Source organism: Drosophila montana, unplaced genomic scaffold (assembly GCF_035044405.1).
Source record: "Drosophila montana isolate Dmon_TW-CO22-7 unplaced genomic scaffold, ASM3504440v1 contig_1_1, whole genome shotgun sequence".
Classification (NCBI taxonomy): domain Eukaryota; kingdom Metazoa; phylum Arthropoda; class Insecta; order Diptera; family Drosophilidae; genus Drosophila; species Drosophila montana.
Window position 1 is genome coordinate 666,352 of NW_026996920.1, and position 17,638 is coordinate 683,989.

The window sequence follows — 17,638 nt, forward strand, 5'->3', positions numbered from 1 at the left end:
ACCGAGTTATGGTTGTGGGAAATTTTGACCTATGTCTATATAGGATATTTGAGAGTACCATTTTCACATGAATTTTGACCAAGAATGATGTTGCCACATTTAGATGCCAAATTGATCTATAGGGCAAACAATGAAGAAATACTCAAACCGCATGAAAGTCGGATGAGATTTGACCGAGTTATGGTTGAGGGAAATTTTGACCTATGTCTATATAGGATATTTGAGGGTACCATTTTCACATGAATTTTGACCAAGAACAATGTTGCCAGATTTAAATGCCAAATTGATTAAAAGGCCAATCCATGAAGAACTGGAACTGAGTATGGATGCGGGAAATTTTGACCCATGTCTAAATATATATGTACAAGAATAATGTTGCCAGATTTTTGCCATAAGAAACTATTGTACAAACCTTACTATTCTATTTAATACTTGCAAGAAAATTACATAATTGTTTTCTTCGCAAATACTTTCAAAATTACAAATTTACATAGAAATTGAAATAGTTACTTCCTGAGAACAAATCGAAATACTCAATTTTGGTAGTGTACTTTATCAAGCATGATTGTTTTGAAGTCATTTCTATGTTGCATGTCTCTACGACTCGGGTGCGTCTTACTTGGTTACTTTATCATCCTGCACGGTTTTGCAAATGTGTATTTAGTGGTATTGGAATACGGACAAATTTGTCATCGTATGATCGTGATATGGTTTCTGCATGCACAGATTAATATAATTGCTGGAATCTTACTACTGACTGTCGCATATAATGTGAGTGCCCTAAAATCTGGTGGTAACACAATATTTCAGCACAGTGTTTCGACAGCCTGAAACTCTTAACTATTTACTGCCCGTACAAATAGTTGTGAAGCTTACGAGTTTAATTATCGAATTGATATTCTACCTGCTGATGTCCAGTGCCAGCATAGAAGACGATCTACTGGTCGCATACTCCTTTCTCTCGATAGGCAGTGAGTTAAAGAGAAGCGCGTAATTTAAAATTGAACTAATTAATTAATTAACACATGCGTTTCACAGCTACTATCTATGTAGTGATTGTTGCTTACTCCTTCTATCAGGAGACGGAGAATTCATATTAAGCATTAGGTGTTGAATTATAGACCAGAGGCTCGGAGGCTGCTGGCTGACTGCTGCTGCTGCTGCTGCTGCTGCTGCTTATCATGGCCAAAAACGGTAGTTGGTACGGTCAACGTCAGCGGACTTAATCACAGCGTGTAGCATTTTGTGCCGTGATTAAACGCAAATTTATTAGACAAATGTTGCGCAATTGGTCGCCGGCATCAGGCTGCAGCGCATAAATCGTGCGGGCCCAATTGTCACCAGGCTCCAATTCGGGCTTTAGACCCAGGCTAGAGCTTCAGCTATATGTATGTATGCATATGCAGAGGCTTTGGCTTAATTATCGCCGCACCGTTGCGCTACATGCGTGCTAATTGAGTGCGGTGACCAGTGACCAACTGACCAACTGAGCTGCTGAGCTGGCGACGCGGACATGGACTTGGACATGAACGTGGACGTCGACGCCACGTCCTGCTATGATAACAACAACGCGACGACAAACGCACGCTGTGCCAAAATGAAAATTATGTTGCAATCCTCAATGCTCAGCGCTCTCGGTGCTCAGGAGGCCGTTGCCTGGCCACTACTGATCACTGATCGGGGGGGCTTAATTAATTTCGTTGATTAATTGAAAGTGCGCCTTGACTTGCTTTTTTCATTTTATGTATAGCTCTTATCTTCTGGTCACTCGGTTCATTCGCTTTGGCAGTGCAAAGTTGAAGGCAAGTATGAAAAATGTGTGCAACGAATACGTTTTGGGCTGTACTCGTATGTTTCGGTAGTATGTTGAGGGCGTTGCCGTGGTTCCAACCCTTTGGTCCATTACTCTTAACCGATTCGATTCGATTATGGCTAAAATTATGACTGACCGCAGGGTAAGGGCCGCAACGGCTTCGGCAACGGCAACATCAACTGCAGTTTCAGTTACAATTACAATTACAATTCGAGTGTATTCAATAAATTCCCTCTTGGCATACGCTTAACATGCAGTTACCTAATTGGTTTTACATAAATACAAAGTGGGCTTATAATGATCATGTACGTGGGTAGACTGCAGAAAAATATTTACGTTCTTTTATATCTGCGTTTTTGAAATATGAGATTTTCACTACAGAAGCATAAACTTTATCTTTCTCTTTTTGCACACTGTCTGCCTTTTCCTCCGGCTGCGTAGCTATCTGTCTGAAGAAGCCACCAGATCTTAGAACTAAAGACTATATATAGAATTAAAAGCTCTCACTCAACTCAAGTCCCTACGGATTTAGTCCCCTTTCCACTGTTTGTATTTAGGTTTTTTTGAGAATGAAATATATCGAATATACTCTTCGATGGAAGTTGATCTTACCTAACCCCTTAACTTGTCCGTATATATTAGCAACATATAGCTATACCAATAACTAGGCGGCATTTAATTTACCTGTGCTGCAGTCGCATTTGCCAGGGGGCTAGTCTGTGATTAATTAGCTTAAGTTAAAGTTGCAACTCACGCGAGTTTATTTATTTGTTATAGCGGTCTAAGAAATGGCCCATGCTGATTGTTGTTTTGCTTTACGTGACATTTGCAATCAGAGCAAAAGCAGGAGCCACGCATTGCCGGCAAGTGAATGGCGCAAGTAGCGACAGGTTGCCCCCAATGACAACGGCAACGCGCAACGCGCAACGGCAACTTTAACTGCAACTTCAAACCAATTCCAACAGCATGCAACGTAGGTGGCACTTAGACACATTTTTGAATTGCGCGCCCGTTGGCCAATTGTGAAACTTGGCCAATTGACTAACTGGCCAAGTGTCAAACTTGCCAAATTGAAAACGAAGTTACGATGCGGCTGCCGATTTGTTTATGCACCCTGCACAAGCCTTACTGATTGCATATATATTTATACTCTTACACTGGGTATATACAATTTATGAAGTCAACAGGCATTTAATGATCCCATTGTATATACTCTCAATAAATTTATTTTGAGTCGATTCGAATTGATTACGATTAGCTTTTACATAAATAAAGACTTGTTTTTAAAAATAACTTGACGCCGTTCGTCTATTCATTAGCTTTTTATATTTTGAGTGATTTTTTTGAGATTACACAACTTATACAGAAACCAATGTAATACAATATTTTTTTCTTAACTTTTTTAAGATTCGTCAAGAACATTTTACATTTTACAAAAAACGAATATTGAGTTTAATTATATAATAGAGAATAATAAGAGAAGCTTTGAGTATCCGCTGATCAAGTTTATTAAACTGAAATATCTCGCACTTCTATCTATCAGTTAAAATTAAGTTTATACAATATTCAATTACAATTCTCTTCAGTTTTTGACAACATTACAATTCTCTTCAGTTTTTGACAACAATTTGTTGTTGCGCATTTTAAAACATTTTTAACTAAAATCTAAACAAAAACTTATTTAAGAAGTATTTTGTTGCGAAGTAGAAAGGAAGCTGTTCTAGCATATAGAAGTGTTGCCCAACACTGGTCGCTTGCCCTATTAAGAATCTTGAATATGTAGGGACCGGGCGTAAGCTTACAAAGTTTGTTTGATAGTAATTCCCAAGATTTTAAAATCGAAAAGATAAGATTATATCGGTTACATATCATTCAATTTAGTTAATTGTGATTAACTTTTAATCCATCTGCATGCAAGGGTAGTTAGGCTTCGGCGATTCAAAAATGGCTCATTTTGCATCGGATTTATTTTTATTATTTGTATATTTTTGTTATTTCTGTATTTTTAATTTAATGAAATATTACGCGCACGTGTCAACAGAGCGATAAAATTTATTTACGCAGCACTGCGGGTCAAGTGAAAGCACATTTTGTTGGTATCTCGGGAATTCAGACGCTGTGCAGACCTTCAAATTGAATTTACGCCGGCTTCAGGAACAGCTTCGGGCTCGGGTCTTGGGTACTGGGTACTGCGTATTGGGGATCAGTGCCAAAAAATTGAAATCGAAATCGAAATGTAAACCTGACTGCTATAAAAATGGGCGTAGGGCATCCGCTCTGACACGCGGCCATATTTTAAATGTCAACAGGCGGCGGCAACTAACCGAAGATCTCGAAACCCGGCAGCAGCCACTGGAGCCACAGCAGCCAAGGATGCAGTTCCACACCGTAGTCGCCTTGTCCGTGTGCATCAAAAATTCAATAAAATACCATTAAATTACAAAATGAAGACAATTCATTTTTTTTCTTTCTTTCTTTTTTGTTTTTAGTATGGATTGCTCTGGGGTCTGGGCAGATCTGTTTTTGGGGGATCGGGTTCTGTGTTGGGTTTATTATGCGCAGCATTTTGTATCTTTAAGCAGCAGCATTTAATGTCGCTTTGCAGTTATAAGCAATAAAATATGAAAATCTGCGCTTATAAATGTTGAAAACGACATTTATCGTAATATTTTATGAAATCAGTGAATATTCGGTGAATGGTTACAGCAACGACAATGCAACATTGTTGTCCAAGCACCCCAAAAATTGACTTGCAATTGCATTTACTTTATGAGTTGGTTTCCTTAGGCAATTGATTGATGATTCAAGTTGGTAATTCATCTGTAATGATGGACTAGTTTGTTCCAAACAGCATCAAGTTGATGGGCCTGACAAGGTCAATAGCTTTGCTTGGCTACAAATTGCTTATTAGGAATTTTCAATTCTTTGAAAAGCTAAGGAGGAGAAAATGTTGTCAATATCTCAATTTATAAAACTGTTTGTCTGTCCGACTGTCTGACTGACTGACTGATCGACTTATTGGTGATCAACGGTGGAAATTAAGGTCGAAAGTTTGGTGTTGTGTAATTTGATGTTTAAATTAATTTTCAACGTTATGGAAATTTATTTGAGACCTGTTTCACACTTCTCCGTTTTCACCGTTTTAAAAAATTATATTATATATATGTTACACTCTTTATTAACTATATTGAGTTAGAACTATTTCAAAACCTTACTGACTAGCTTCAATGTAGATTGTACGGCTATCACTGTTTCTAATACAACAAGAGCAGGAATAAGCTCTCGTGGAGGGAAAATGCTGAATGCAATTATTCAAATATTGTCACATATAAAGTGTTTGATTTGCAGAACTGCAAGTAAATCCTTGGGTGCACACCAAATAACTAATTCTTGGTATCTGCTTGTCGGCTACTCCCGACTAGAACACTCTTTATTGTTTAGTTATTGACTTTATAAAATACTTGTCTTAAAATATGTCCTAAATACTACATATACAATTAAAAATGAATCAAGCAACGAACATACACGAACTTAAAGAAAATGTATTGTTATTAGTTAGACATTAAAAGAATTGACTCTATTTAAAGAAAATTTAACATCTTTCTTAAAAACTGGTAGACAACCTTTAAATACAACTTTTATGGTGTGTTCTTACATCTTTATATACCTTTCTATATTTCACGTTATAAATTTAACTAAATGTTTAAGGTTTTCCTATTTCTTGCAAGGCTATATACTTAGAATATTAACATTTTACAAGATTATGTAAATATATTGTAGCTAGGACATTTCGTATCTTCTGATTCGTTTGTTCATAATAATTTTACACTTCTTCTGTAAAAGTATTTAGGAGAAGGTCCGAATAGACTCCAGGAATATTGTAAGACTTTGTGGCTTGGTTCTTCTGCTAAATGTGGCAAGGCCATCAAAGAAATTAGTCAGAGAGCATAAAACAAACGTGTCCACCGCCCACAACAGCTACAAGAGATCTTCACCTATTACATATGCATAATTTTTAGTGCTGCGAAGAGCCTCATAAACATATGGCCATTAGGACGCTTCGACTAATGGTCCGGCTAAGCGTTTCAGGACAAGGCAGACATGCCTGGCCCACACAATTGCACAAGCTGCTCGTAAAACTGTGCGTCCGACCAACTTCTGCGGATGCAAGTGCTCTCGCTGTTGTTGCTCCTGATGCTGGTCATTAGGCCAGCTCCAGCTCCAACTGACGACGCACACGCAGTTGAGTGATGCGCATTGGGGTCATTTGTGTCGGTGATGGGGCGTCACTTTGGGGCCAGGGCTAATTTCCATAATGTTTGCCTGGCACTGGAATAGTTCATTCACTCTGCAAATATACGAGATATGCACACACGGGTAATTTTGGAGCTGGTAATCTTGGGAGCTTGTGTGAGTAAAAAGCAGCTTAAGTGAATGCCGGGTCTTAACACCTACCGACCGAGCAACAGGTAAAGTTGGTGTCCAGGCTCGGCATATGCGCTTCACTTGTTGGCAATGGCAATTTAATGGCTCAGCAATTGCTGACCCGTCCGATGTCTACAAAGTGGCCGTTGGCTCTCGTTGCATTTGGACTCTGATATCTGGAACTTGAAAAACATTGCACTGCACTTGGGTGCCAGCTCGGAGCGGCGTTGTCGTTGTCTTTGCCAGCGCAACATGAGTATGATTTATAGTAGTTTTTGTGGCCAAGCTCAAGCAGCTTCTGCTCTGCCTGAGCCAAAGTGGTAATTCATAATGTTAGTTAGCTTTGGCTAGGGATGGGTGCGTGTCGTGCTCGTTTTGCGGTGACATATCGTGTGTCTATAAAGTCTTGCCCTTATATCTGAAGAACACGACCGTTTCAATCAATTAACAATTTTTTTCCACTGTTAATATCAGGTGATAAAACCATTATGTTGTTTTAAAAATATGCATTACTTTTGTATGTGAAATTAATCAATACTGAAAAGGATATTCATTTTCAACAATGTTGCAAATGGCTGAAAAATAACGGTGTATCAAAATTTTCACTATTTTTTAACATTAAAATAAATTTAGCTTAATGCTATCTTATAAAATCGGTCTTAATCAAAATAATAAATTTTTTTATTAGTAGTAATTTCACATCTCACATTCTAAACTGAATAAGTTTTAAGACTTCTTAACTTGTTGAATTCCAAGTTCCCAAGGAACCAATGGGATATGCTGGAACTTAAATTAATTTTTCTCAAATAATAATCCATCTTTGGTGTACCATCTCCAATGGGGTCTGTTGTCTGTCCCCCTTTATGTGTATCATTTTTCATGCCAGCGGCATGGATTTAGCATTATTGTATTTTATATTATTTGTGCTTAATTTGCCGAACTGCGTGCACCTGATTTCCTGAATGTTTTGACTTAACAGTGCGAAAGAGATGCAGATATAGGCAGACACAGAGAGAGCGAGAGAGAGGATTGTGGCTAGTCTGTGCTTTGCCGCTGGGCCGCATCTGCATCTTCTCCTGCGCTCCTCGTTCTCGCAGACAAGTTCGTTAATTTGACGCTCGCACCTCGTTCGCATAAATTTCCCAAGTGCCCGTTGGGGAGGGGGACTGGGGTGTGGCAACACTCCGGTACCTCTTCGTCCGTCTGGTTTGTTGGGCAGTGGCTGGTGTTGCATGGTGCTTGGGCTATTAGCGCACAATGCCAACGCCTGCGCCGCCCACTCCACAGCCGTGCCACCACTTTGGTCCAGGCTCCAGCCAAGTCTTAGCTTCAGTTTATGGTCATGCGGCGTTCCTTTTGTCAATTTCCAGACATTTGCCTTTAAGTGCAGCCACAAAGCGGCTGGCCTGAGATTTATGTTGTGCTGTTGTCATTTTAAGTTAATGGCCTGCAATTCTCTCTCTCCCTCTCTCCCTGTCTCTGTCTCTCTTTCTCTCTCTCCCTTTTCTACCGCACCAGCGTTTTTCATAACTCTTTGCATAACCTGACGATCGTTTCTTTGCGTTGCCAATTGGCGGCAACTGCAGGTGAATTTGCGTTTAGGCAGCTTGCTAAATTTATGATTTGACTTTTAAATTGGTTTATGGCAATTTCCGTAGCACCCTCACCCACACACAAGCACACACGCTCATGCACAACTATAAACGTTATAGAAACTCGTTAAATTTGCATTTGAGTAAAGCTTTGCAAGTTATCGAGTTATCGCTTATTGACTATCGATCAGAAAAGCCGGCGATTGTCCAGCACTGGGCGCCTAATTTGACATTAACAGCACTGTCAAACATCTGCTCCGGTTGTCAAATGTTGAAAAAAATTCCTAAGCTGCTATCAAATCATCTGTTTCTATTTGGATTATTTTCGTTTGTGTTTCGTTCAACAAAATGAAGCGTCACAATGCGAAGGCGATTGCGGCAGCTGTTGCAATTGCCGCGGCCGCTGCAGCATCCGCTGAAGGTAAAAAGAAAACAGAGCAAATCAAGCAAAATCTAAACTCTTCGGCGCTGTATGTGGATGTGGTCAAGAATATGTCCAGGCCAGAGTCCTCGCCGCCAGCCACACCGCCGCCGCCAAAGTTTACCATATTGCGCGAGGATTTTCCAGCCTTGCCGGGCACCCACGATGATTTGCGTGGTAGCAATGCAGCCGTGCCGGATGATTGGACAGCCATGATAAGCGACGATGATGACGATGAGGTGCTGCAGCCGCCGTCACCAGACAGTGTCAGTGAGCGGGCGATATCCGTGCTGGACTCGGAGCCTGTCCCCGATTTGCTAGTGGAGCTGCACAGCAGCGGCAGCAGCAATGGCTGCAAAAATAATTCATATTCCAGCGATCATGAGACGCTTGATAATGAGGCGCCAACGGTGGCACTCGTTGCCGCCACCACCGATTTTAATAACAGCCCCACCGAGCTGTTCTCCCCGGACAGCGATGCGTACCAACAAAATTACTTCGAGCGCCGAAGCAGCGGCATCTTCGATAAGCAGTTCCTCACCGCCGGTGTGGGTCAACGCGCCTGGAGCCGACAGACTACAAACAACGACACGACAGCTCCCAACATTGGTCCGCCACCTGGTTTTGAGCACGTCAAATTTTATGGGCGCCTGCGCACCAATCGCATGGGTGTGCCGCTGGGTGGCGTTACCTTTGACATAACACCGCCGCAGAGCAACACACGTCGCTGGGATAGACCGGGCAGCAGCATGGAAGGAGCCTACGGCCTGGCCGGACTGGCTAGCAACTTAGAGGCGGCGCAACAGAATCCGCATCTGTTGTCGCAGATCTTTGGCCACGAGGCGGCTGGTCTTAATGTGGATGCGCATTGCTGTGCCTGCGAGGCGAACAAGTTGCACGCCTGCTTTGCCGGCCCGCTGCAGGGCGGACGCTGTGCGCCACATGAGGTTAACTATGATGTGCCGCTGCACTATCGTCGCGCTGGCGGGCAGGACTTGCCGCAGCCCAAGATAGATCAGATGGAGGTGGAGCTGTTGTTCTTCTTTTTCTATACATACCCGGGCGATATGATGCAAATGCTGGCGGCTGCGGAACTGGCCGAACGCGGCTGGCGTTTTCACATTTATGAGCGTCTTTGGATCCGGCGTCAGGCGGACAATCCACACTATGTTATATGCGGCTATCAGGAATCCGGCGAATACAACTATTTCAACATGGTGCACTGGAAGATACTGGCGCGTCACTTTGATTTGATGCCCGAGCAACTGGAGCGCACTATCACAAAGGCCGAGCTGCGCGAGCAATATGGATATCACCCACAGATGAGGTGAGGAATCAGCGCAATCCTCGACACTCACCTATCACTAACCCAATCGTCTTGTTTCCTCTATTCGCTATTCTCCCTCACGTCAGCTTCTTCTAAGACGAGCTTTGCTTTAGCGCGGAGATTCACTCATTCTAGTCGGGACCAATTGTTAAACAAGTTATCTAATCTATAGGACTGCACACCATGATACTATATATGTATTTTCACTCCTGCACCTGCAGACATAAAGGTGTTTGAATGGAAAATTCAATTTTTCACGTTCCAGCATAAGTCAAATTAACTGAAAGTGTGCGATTACGAGAATATAATAGCTTTTATTAATATTTTAATCTAGTTACTTTAAATTTATAAAATAAATTATGCCCCAGTCGATAGTGTTCGACGAGTTGCCTTCCTATTTCCACATTTGTATAAAATATCTTAAGTAGCTTCTATGTTTTAAATCGGATTTCCTTTGAATTTACAGAGTGAATTCACATGATAAAATATATAGGTATCTTTGCTGATAACTGAAGTACCATTTTTATTTTCAATTTTGGGAAACAGAAAATGTTATTTAAATCGTATAAAATATATTTATTTATTATAATTATTCAATATCTAATTTACAATAGAGAGCTTTTTATACTTTTGTAGAGACTAACAGTTTATTACAATAGAAAGAGATATCTCCGACTCCATAAAGTCTATATATTCTAGATCAGTATCAACAGGCGAGTTGATATAGCCATGCCCGTCTGTCCAACTGTCTGTTTCTATGCGAACTAACCTCTCAATTTTAAAGCTATCGACTTGAATCTTAGGTCCGTCTGCAGGCGTCGGGACCACTATATCATATAGCTACCAAAGAAATACATACCATATTAGAATATACATTCTTGATTATTATAAAGCCAAGACCTACCTGTTTCTATACAAACTAGTCTCATTTTTGAAGCTATCACCAAGGCACTCGTATTTCTCTTGCAGGGAGTATATATGCAGAAGTAGAAACGATCGGCCCCAAATCAAGTTCTTATATGAATAACATCTTTGCTTTGAAAAATATATCTTGACCGAATTCGGCATTTAAGAACTTTGCTATAATCTTTACTCTTGAGCAAAATCGTATAAATCGGTCGAAAAAGACTGCATGGGAAACTTTTCTGGTTTTAAAAATATATTCGTATCAGATTTTATTGATATTAAACGTTTGTATAAAAGGTCGTCTAAGCAATGTTCCTATTTTTCTTGAAATACGAAACGGTATTTTCATTTTAGACGAAAACTTGTTTTTATTTTTAAGGATTGTTATACATTTAATTTTGAACAAATAATTTCCAACCAACCCACCAAGCTGGACTAGTTCTGATTTATATTAAAATATAATATATTTAAAACAAAGTACATATTTATTTTTATTTTATGTTTTCCAAGTCAATTTTGGGTTTCCAATTTTTTATAATTTTGTCAGCTATGAAATCGAAGCGTTCCTATTAGAAAGTGATAGCTGTATTTTCTACAATTTATCTGTAGGGTTTTTTTTGGAAGCCACGTACAAAGTTTAATCTAAAAAAATCAAGTGTTTCTCGATTTTAATTACGATGTTAATGCACAAAAAATATCGTAATTGTTAATGAGAATGATTTCATTGTTCAGTAATTTATTACAAGGCAGAACTGAAAGTTTATAGTGACAGTTCTGATGATAGCTCGAATTTTTGTCTATCAATTGCTAGGTTTTGTGTGTACTCTGTGTACACGGCTCGAGATTTAGCCATCCATCTTGGGTGGAGTGAACCAACCATTTTTTTCATGAATCTGCACCATCGACTTGAAGCTTTGCTGGGCACGTGCCAGACTGTAGTGGGCCTGTGTGAGTTTCTTGGTGGCTCCGAATTGTATACGCGCCTTGCCTTTGACCAGCGTAGCGGCTATTTGCATTATCAGCGCCTCGACAGTGTAGGCGGAGCTCCAGCCCTGAGGGGTTAACAGCTCCATGCAAATGGCGCCACCGATGAGCACATAGCCACCAGAGATGATTGGATGCACGACACGGACAAACGGCGGATCAAATGGATACGTTTCCCTAAATAGGGCACTGAACTGAATACCGCCTGCGCCCTCCTTCTCTTTTAGCTGCAATAGATCCCCGTGAAGTGGACTATCCGGATCCACAGAGTTGAGGCTAATGTTCCACTCGTAAATGGAGTCGTTAACCAGCTCAATAGAGTATGTTTTCTGTTTGAATGCATCCGATCGATAAATATCGCGCAGCTCCTTCATCAGGCGATCGGTGGCCTGCACGGAACTGCCAGCGCAACCTTTCAAATGTTGCTGTCTTTGACTTTGACGCAACCTTTTAAGAGTCGCTAATTGCTCCTGGTCCATGACATCATTTGCGTTAGTTATTTGAAAGTTTTCCATTGCCAAGGGTAAAATTTCATCACACTCGTTACCCGCCTCGCTCTCACAGAAGAAAGTATCATATTCCTTTATTTCATTCTCATCGGAATCAGAGTCGTTATCCTCTTGACAGACGGCCAGCTGCTCCGTTTCCAATGGTATCGTCAAATTATCAATATCACTGGGCGGCGCAATGTTGTGGAAACGGCACAGCTCGCGGAGAAGCAGCTCAACCTGAATGATTACGTGGTTGTCCTGTCCATTAGTGTTGCTCAGGATTTGCAGGGCTTGCACTATGCTCGGCTCGTCGTTCTCGGCGAACCAAACTGGCGGCGTCGATGGATACGTCTCCGTGATGTTCGCATGGATATCATAGTGCTTGCCATTCTTGTCGATGAATCTGCACAAAAGCTCGTCCAGATTGGCGTTGACTATCTGAAACTGCAAGTGATTCCTCGGGAATATTTTCTCCAAAGTTTTGATTTCAAGCTTCAGTGTTTGGAGGCACGCCATGTCCATTGTCAGTTGTCGCATCTATGGCCTAATTCTGGAAAACAGCAGCAGTATCTTCTATTTATTCTATTTTCTTATTTTACTGCTGATGCAATGTGTGTGCAATATGTGTGTGCTTTAATTAAAATGATGAAACTATCGATAATGTGGGCTTTTAATATTTAAGTGTTGGATAAGTTATTAAGTCGATATTTTGTTGGGTAATCGATTATGATGCATAATCGTTTTTATTGGGTGACATATTTAAAATTTTATTTAAAAACTTACAACTGTTTCTTTCGATAAAGGCTGCAATTTGCTTTGAGAGTAACTATTAGGTAAAACCTGTTTAAGTATATTTCGTTTTCGTTTCAACTATTTTAAAAAGTATTGTTTGTTGTTATTTAATACATATATATAAATTTCACGAATGTTATTTAGATTTTCTGGCGCTATTTTTTGTTGTCCCATTCATAGTAGCCCATCTAAGCCCATCCATTATTACACCCCACTGTTGTTTTGTTTTTGCACCATTGCATCTGTGGACTGTGTACTAGGATTTTTAATGTTGGCCGCTGGCCACACCTTGCAGCTAAGCATATCCAACAGCCAAATCCACATGCCATGCGCTCCTCTGGCAACTGCTTAAAATGCCAGCACAGACACTGTGGCCAAGCCTCGAAGCACAGTAAAAAGCGGCTCATTAGCAATATGGAGCAGTTGGCGGCAGTTGGCGGCACTGCTGACCAAACGAGTGAGCGACCACCACACGATCTGTTGGCCAAGTGTCGCTTTGCTCGCTAATTGCCACGTAAATTTGCAACCATTTTTGGCAGCTCATTAAATTTATTATTAAAACAAAACGCTCGCCGTAGTTAATTGCCATTAAATTGACATGCGAGACGACAGCACCCGCCATACAGTTGGGCCTGAGTCGGAGTCGGAGCCGTAGCCGGAGCCGGGCCTGGCCAGGCACAGGCTCATGCGTATTAATTGCCATGGAGACTTCATAATTTCATGTGGAAAAATGTGAACGTTAGGCGTGCACACAACAACAACAACAACAACAGCAACAACATCAAATCCAAGCTGTAATTTAAGCACAAGACTTTTAAGCTGAAAAGTGCATGGGTCTGCGAGCTGGAGGCTCTGTCCAGTTGTTGGTTTATTTATGGCACAGCAAAGTTTGATTGAAATGTGTTGTCTGTGAAATTGACAACTGGGTGAGATTTGTACGGCTGTTGCATGGTTGGGGTGGTGGTGCGGGGGGCGGGGGTTCCAATTAAGCATGAATCATGCCTCATGCCACATGCTCCCAAGAGTTGCGCAATTTTCCAGAGCGCTCTGATTAATAAGCCGCCCGCACATGGACATAACCTCAACCAGGCATTAACCCCTCAACATAACCTCAACCCATACGCATGCGCGCCGACAATTACCGTTACCATGCCCCCAGTCTCTGCACAGTTCTTGTAGTTATTATTATTGTTGTTGTTGTTGTTATTGTTGTAGTTGTTATTGTTGTTGTTGTTGTCAACATGCTCGTAACTTGCAATCAACTTAAGATGACAGTGAAAATGAAGCATTGACGCCTCGCACGTACCACGGAGGATACGGATACAAGTTGCAAGTTGCAGTTGCAGTTGCACATACACCGCACACCTAGCATAAAGGCCAGTGGGAAGCCATGCCGAACGGCTGGCCGGCGATCTCACCTGGAAAAGGTGTTGGGCAATCAGGTTTTCTGCTTTCGGTGCGAGTGGGTACCAAATTAGACACATTTTATTATTAAAATCCACTTGTGTTGAAAAAAACACGACTTTCTGTGTCGCATATAATGAAAATATATGGCAAGTTAATACCTGAATTTATTTATCACCCATGCGCAGGCCAGGCCATGTCGCTCCACGCCAAATCGCCAGCCAGCCAGCCAGATCAGGCAACAAGTTTCATTGGGATTGGGTGGACTGCAGCAGAAAGGCGCCAAAGGGCAGCGCTTAGTATGTAAATAATTAGATATGGACATGGTTCGTATTACTTTATGTATCAATGCGTTTGGGCTGTCAGAACAGTGTTGAGTAAGTGGCTAAAAATTTGTTTGAAGCTCATTTAGAGAAAGAAATACTTAAATTCAAATGTCTTATATTACTCAATATTGTTTTATATGAGTTTACAATTTTGGTTTTCGGGAAATCTGGGAAGCAAGAACTTTTCTAAGCCGGTTTGATTCCGATCCGAATTATCTGTGGGAAACTAGTTCCAAGAACCGAACCTTGAGGTGAAGCATGGGTTTGAGCTGTGAAGCATGCTGGATTAGCAGACCTGCTGGGAATTATTGCATTCGATTTTGGATTAATCGTCTCACTTATGAAAGTTAGCTCCCTCTGCAATGTGCTGCCTGAATTTGAGTTGGCAACAGAGCTAAATGCTGAGATCCACAAACGAGAATCTTAGGCGCATTTCTTTGAGATCAACGAACGTTGACATCAAGGATTTTGTCATAGCACGATCACTGATCGCTTTCATTCAAGTCTCGTCTACGCTCTTTGCATATCAATTCTTCGGCTCCACATGATGCTAATTGGCAGCTTCTTCCTTTTTGCCCAAGCAGCCAAAAATTTGTAATGTTAATTGCTCTCTGGCGAACTCAGTGATCTCTAAAAGCGATTTGCATGCAAAAGATCGTGTCAGGTATATTTCGATTTCGACTGGCTATTTCTTTGCTTATTTGAGTGATATCTTTTACTCTTTTTTTCGGCGGCATCTCTCAGCGAGTTCGTTGTCTCATTCATTGGCGTCGTCTGGGTGTCTGGCATGGCGACTGCGACTGCGGCTGCGACGTCCACAGGGCGGCAGAGCGGCAGCGGCTGCTGCGTTATGCCATAGCTGATGGTCGGCAGAGGCAGAGATCAACGAGAGAGTTCAAAGACACAACGGTACATTCAACCTGGGCAAACGACAAGGCCACATTGACCACGATACGGTCCACACACACACCACACACACCACACACAGCACACTCAGCACACACACCCACGTGGGGCAAGTCAATGGCCTGGCCGCTGGACGAGGGTTGATTGAACCTGGTGGCTAAAGCAGAAGCTCAGGCTTAAGCTGTGATGCTGTGACTTTGCCTGGGGCTGGGGCTGGGGCTGCCTGCCCCAACAAACGGCAAATTGCAGCCGAACCAAACCAAACCGAATCGAACAGCAGTATTCGAACTATGAGCGCGATTTGCAATTCAGCAGTAGAACAATGGGATCTGCCGCTGGATCAGCCGCTGGTCACAGCATCCGCATCGGTAACTCGTCTTCCCGTAACAATTTCCTTACTTATGCAGAATGTTTAACGGTGGTTCCATCGCCCCCTGAAGCATCGCCACAACAACCACAACAATCACAATCCCAACCATTGGCCACTGAACCGTCAAAGCAAAGCAAAGCAAAGCAAATCGAGCAACAAAATGTAGGTGGTATGCATTTTAAAGCAGTGAAAGTGCAAGAACCAAACATATATGCCCCGTTCATTGTGCCCGTTCGGCCAACAGATACGCTTTTATAATTGCAAAACTTGAATGCAGTATTTTTCGTTTTATACACTGCATATGGTACTTATACTTCCACATAGATACATATATACATATCTGCGTGTGGCTTACCTAAGCTATTTCAAATACGCGCCAAATTTGTCAAAGCAACATTTCAATTGAATTTCTCATGGCAGCGGCATGCACCCATCTAACCCCACAAAACACAACCCAACCCAACTACCACCCCACTCCGCACCGATTATGTAAGTTGCATTAGCATAAATGTGATTGATCCCGCAGTTTGTGTATTATTTGATTTTTATTGATTTACGAATGAAATGCAAAAAAATGCAGTTGCATTTGCAGTTTGAATTGCTGCTGCCGCTGTTATGAGTGTTGCTGCACCGAATTGGCTAAGCCCCAGTGGCTTATTGGCTACCCTACAATGGCTATTAAAGCGCATTTATACAGACAAACACACACACACACACACACACACACACACACACACACAGACAGACAGACACACACACAGTTGGAAGCCGGGCTTAAGTCTTGAGTTTGACTTTGTCAGAGAAATGCAGCAGAAAATTTCATTTGGCATCTGCAACCCTCTGCTCTCTGCTTGGTCCATAACTCTTCTGTGTATGACTGTGCTATCCATCGTTTGGGGCATTTGCATGGCATGCACATATTTAATAGCCTTTCTGAATATAACAAAATATGCAATTGGACAGAGCCAAAAACACAGGTGAAATTTGCATGATTATGACAAAAGTTGCGTCTATTTTCTGCATTTGCCTCTCGAGAGTTCAATGCTCTTTAACGGAAATACGATCGAGTACATTGATTTGCTTCCTAGATGGACAGCCTTAAATATCTCCATTCAAAATGCATATGATAATAAGTACTTTGTAAATTATGCAGAGTTTGTATTGGTTTCAGTGTAGTTTTGATTATATGGCACGTAGCATGATAGCATAGCACAGTTTTAGGCGCTTTATTTAAATATATATGTATGTATATTTAAAATGGAGGTTTGTTAATTACCAAAGTTTACCCTATGCCTATTTTTTCCACATTTCTTAATGCTCTTAGTCAATGCAATATAAAGCAGCCATTAACTAAGTATTGACAGCATTTTAACGTAAAATGTTTAAGAAGCAGTGCCCCAACCTTGGATTTATCATTACAAAAGACAAAAATATATTTTTGAATTTCATGTAAAATTAAAATATTCTTCATCCTTCTCAGTCATCGGTATACGAGCTGTAAGAGTTGATCCGGGCTCAAATCCCAAAGACCACAATAGTCAGTGATAATTATTCAACTACAATTACCTGATATCCGCTCCGAGCTTTCTTCACAAACATTCTAACCCCCTTTTACACATACATAGACGCTTCTCCCTTTTCCTTATTATCTGATCCCTATAAAATAAATATGACTTAAATATGGCATTTAAATATGTGTAAATGCCAAAAGCCCAAGACTTTACCTCCAAATACACTATTAAATTTTTGGGAAAAACATGAAAGTAGAATATACTAGATTTGTAGCCTAGAGTCTATATACACGATTAGTTATCACTAGCTTATATAAGTTCTGAAATATGGTTAAAAAACAGGATGTCGATATCAATTTTTATCGATTTT

General features: G+C 41.2%; 3 protein-coding genes across 5 annotated transcripts; 2 read left to right on the forward strand and 1 right to left on the reverse strand.

Moving 5' to 3' along the window:
* Positions 1-466: 466 nt before the first annotated feature.
* Positions 467-4,267, forward strand: ms(2)35Ci (male sterile (2) 35Ci). Of its 3 annotated transcripts, XM_064679304.1 has the most exons (4): positions 485-608; positions 727-771; positions 827-971; positions 1,039-1,278. In XM_064679304.1, the coding sequence occupies exons 1-4, from the start codon at positions 585-587 to the stop codon at positions 1,098-1,100; spliced, it is 276 nt and encodes a 91-aa protein (XP_064535374.1). In that variant the 5' UTR covers positions 485-584; the 3' UTR covers positions 1,101-1,278. The 3 variants fall into 3 exon arrangements, 2 of the variants coding, with proteins under 2 accessions (XP_064535372.1, XP_064535374.1); XM_064679302.1 differs by having other exon boundaries at positions 467-771; XR_010435882.1 differs by lacking the exons at positions 827-971; positions 1,039-1,278 and adding an exon at positions 3,878-4,267 and having other exon boundaries at positions 467-771.
* A 3,837-nt stretch (positions 4,268-8,104) lies between these two features.
* LOC135426303 (uncharacterized) lies at positions 8,105-9,975 on the forward strand. The gene is made up of 2 exons (XM_064679348.1): positions 8,105-9,578; positions 9,665-9,975. The coding sequence occupies exons 1-2, from the start codon at positions 8,179-8,181 to the stop codon at positions 9,672-9,674; spliced, it is 1,410 nt and encodes a 469-aa protein (XP_064535418.1). The 5' UTR covers positions 8,105-8,178; the 3' UTR covers positions 9,675-9,975.
* Positions 9,976-11,203: 1,228 nt separating this feature from the next.
* Positions 11,204-12,594, reverse strand: LOC135426314 (ubiquitin-conjugating enzyme E2 Q2-like). The gene has a single exon (XM_064679361.1). The coding sequence runs from the start codon at positions 12,494-12,496 to the stop codon at positions 11,330-11,332; it is 1,167 nt and encodes a 388-aa protein (XP_064535431.1). The 5' UTR covers positions 12,497-12,594; the 3' UTR covers positions 11,204-11,329.
* Positions 12,595-17,638: the final 5,044 nt, after the last annotated feature.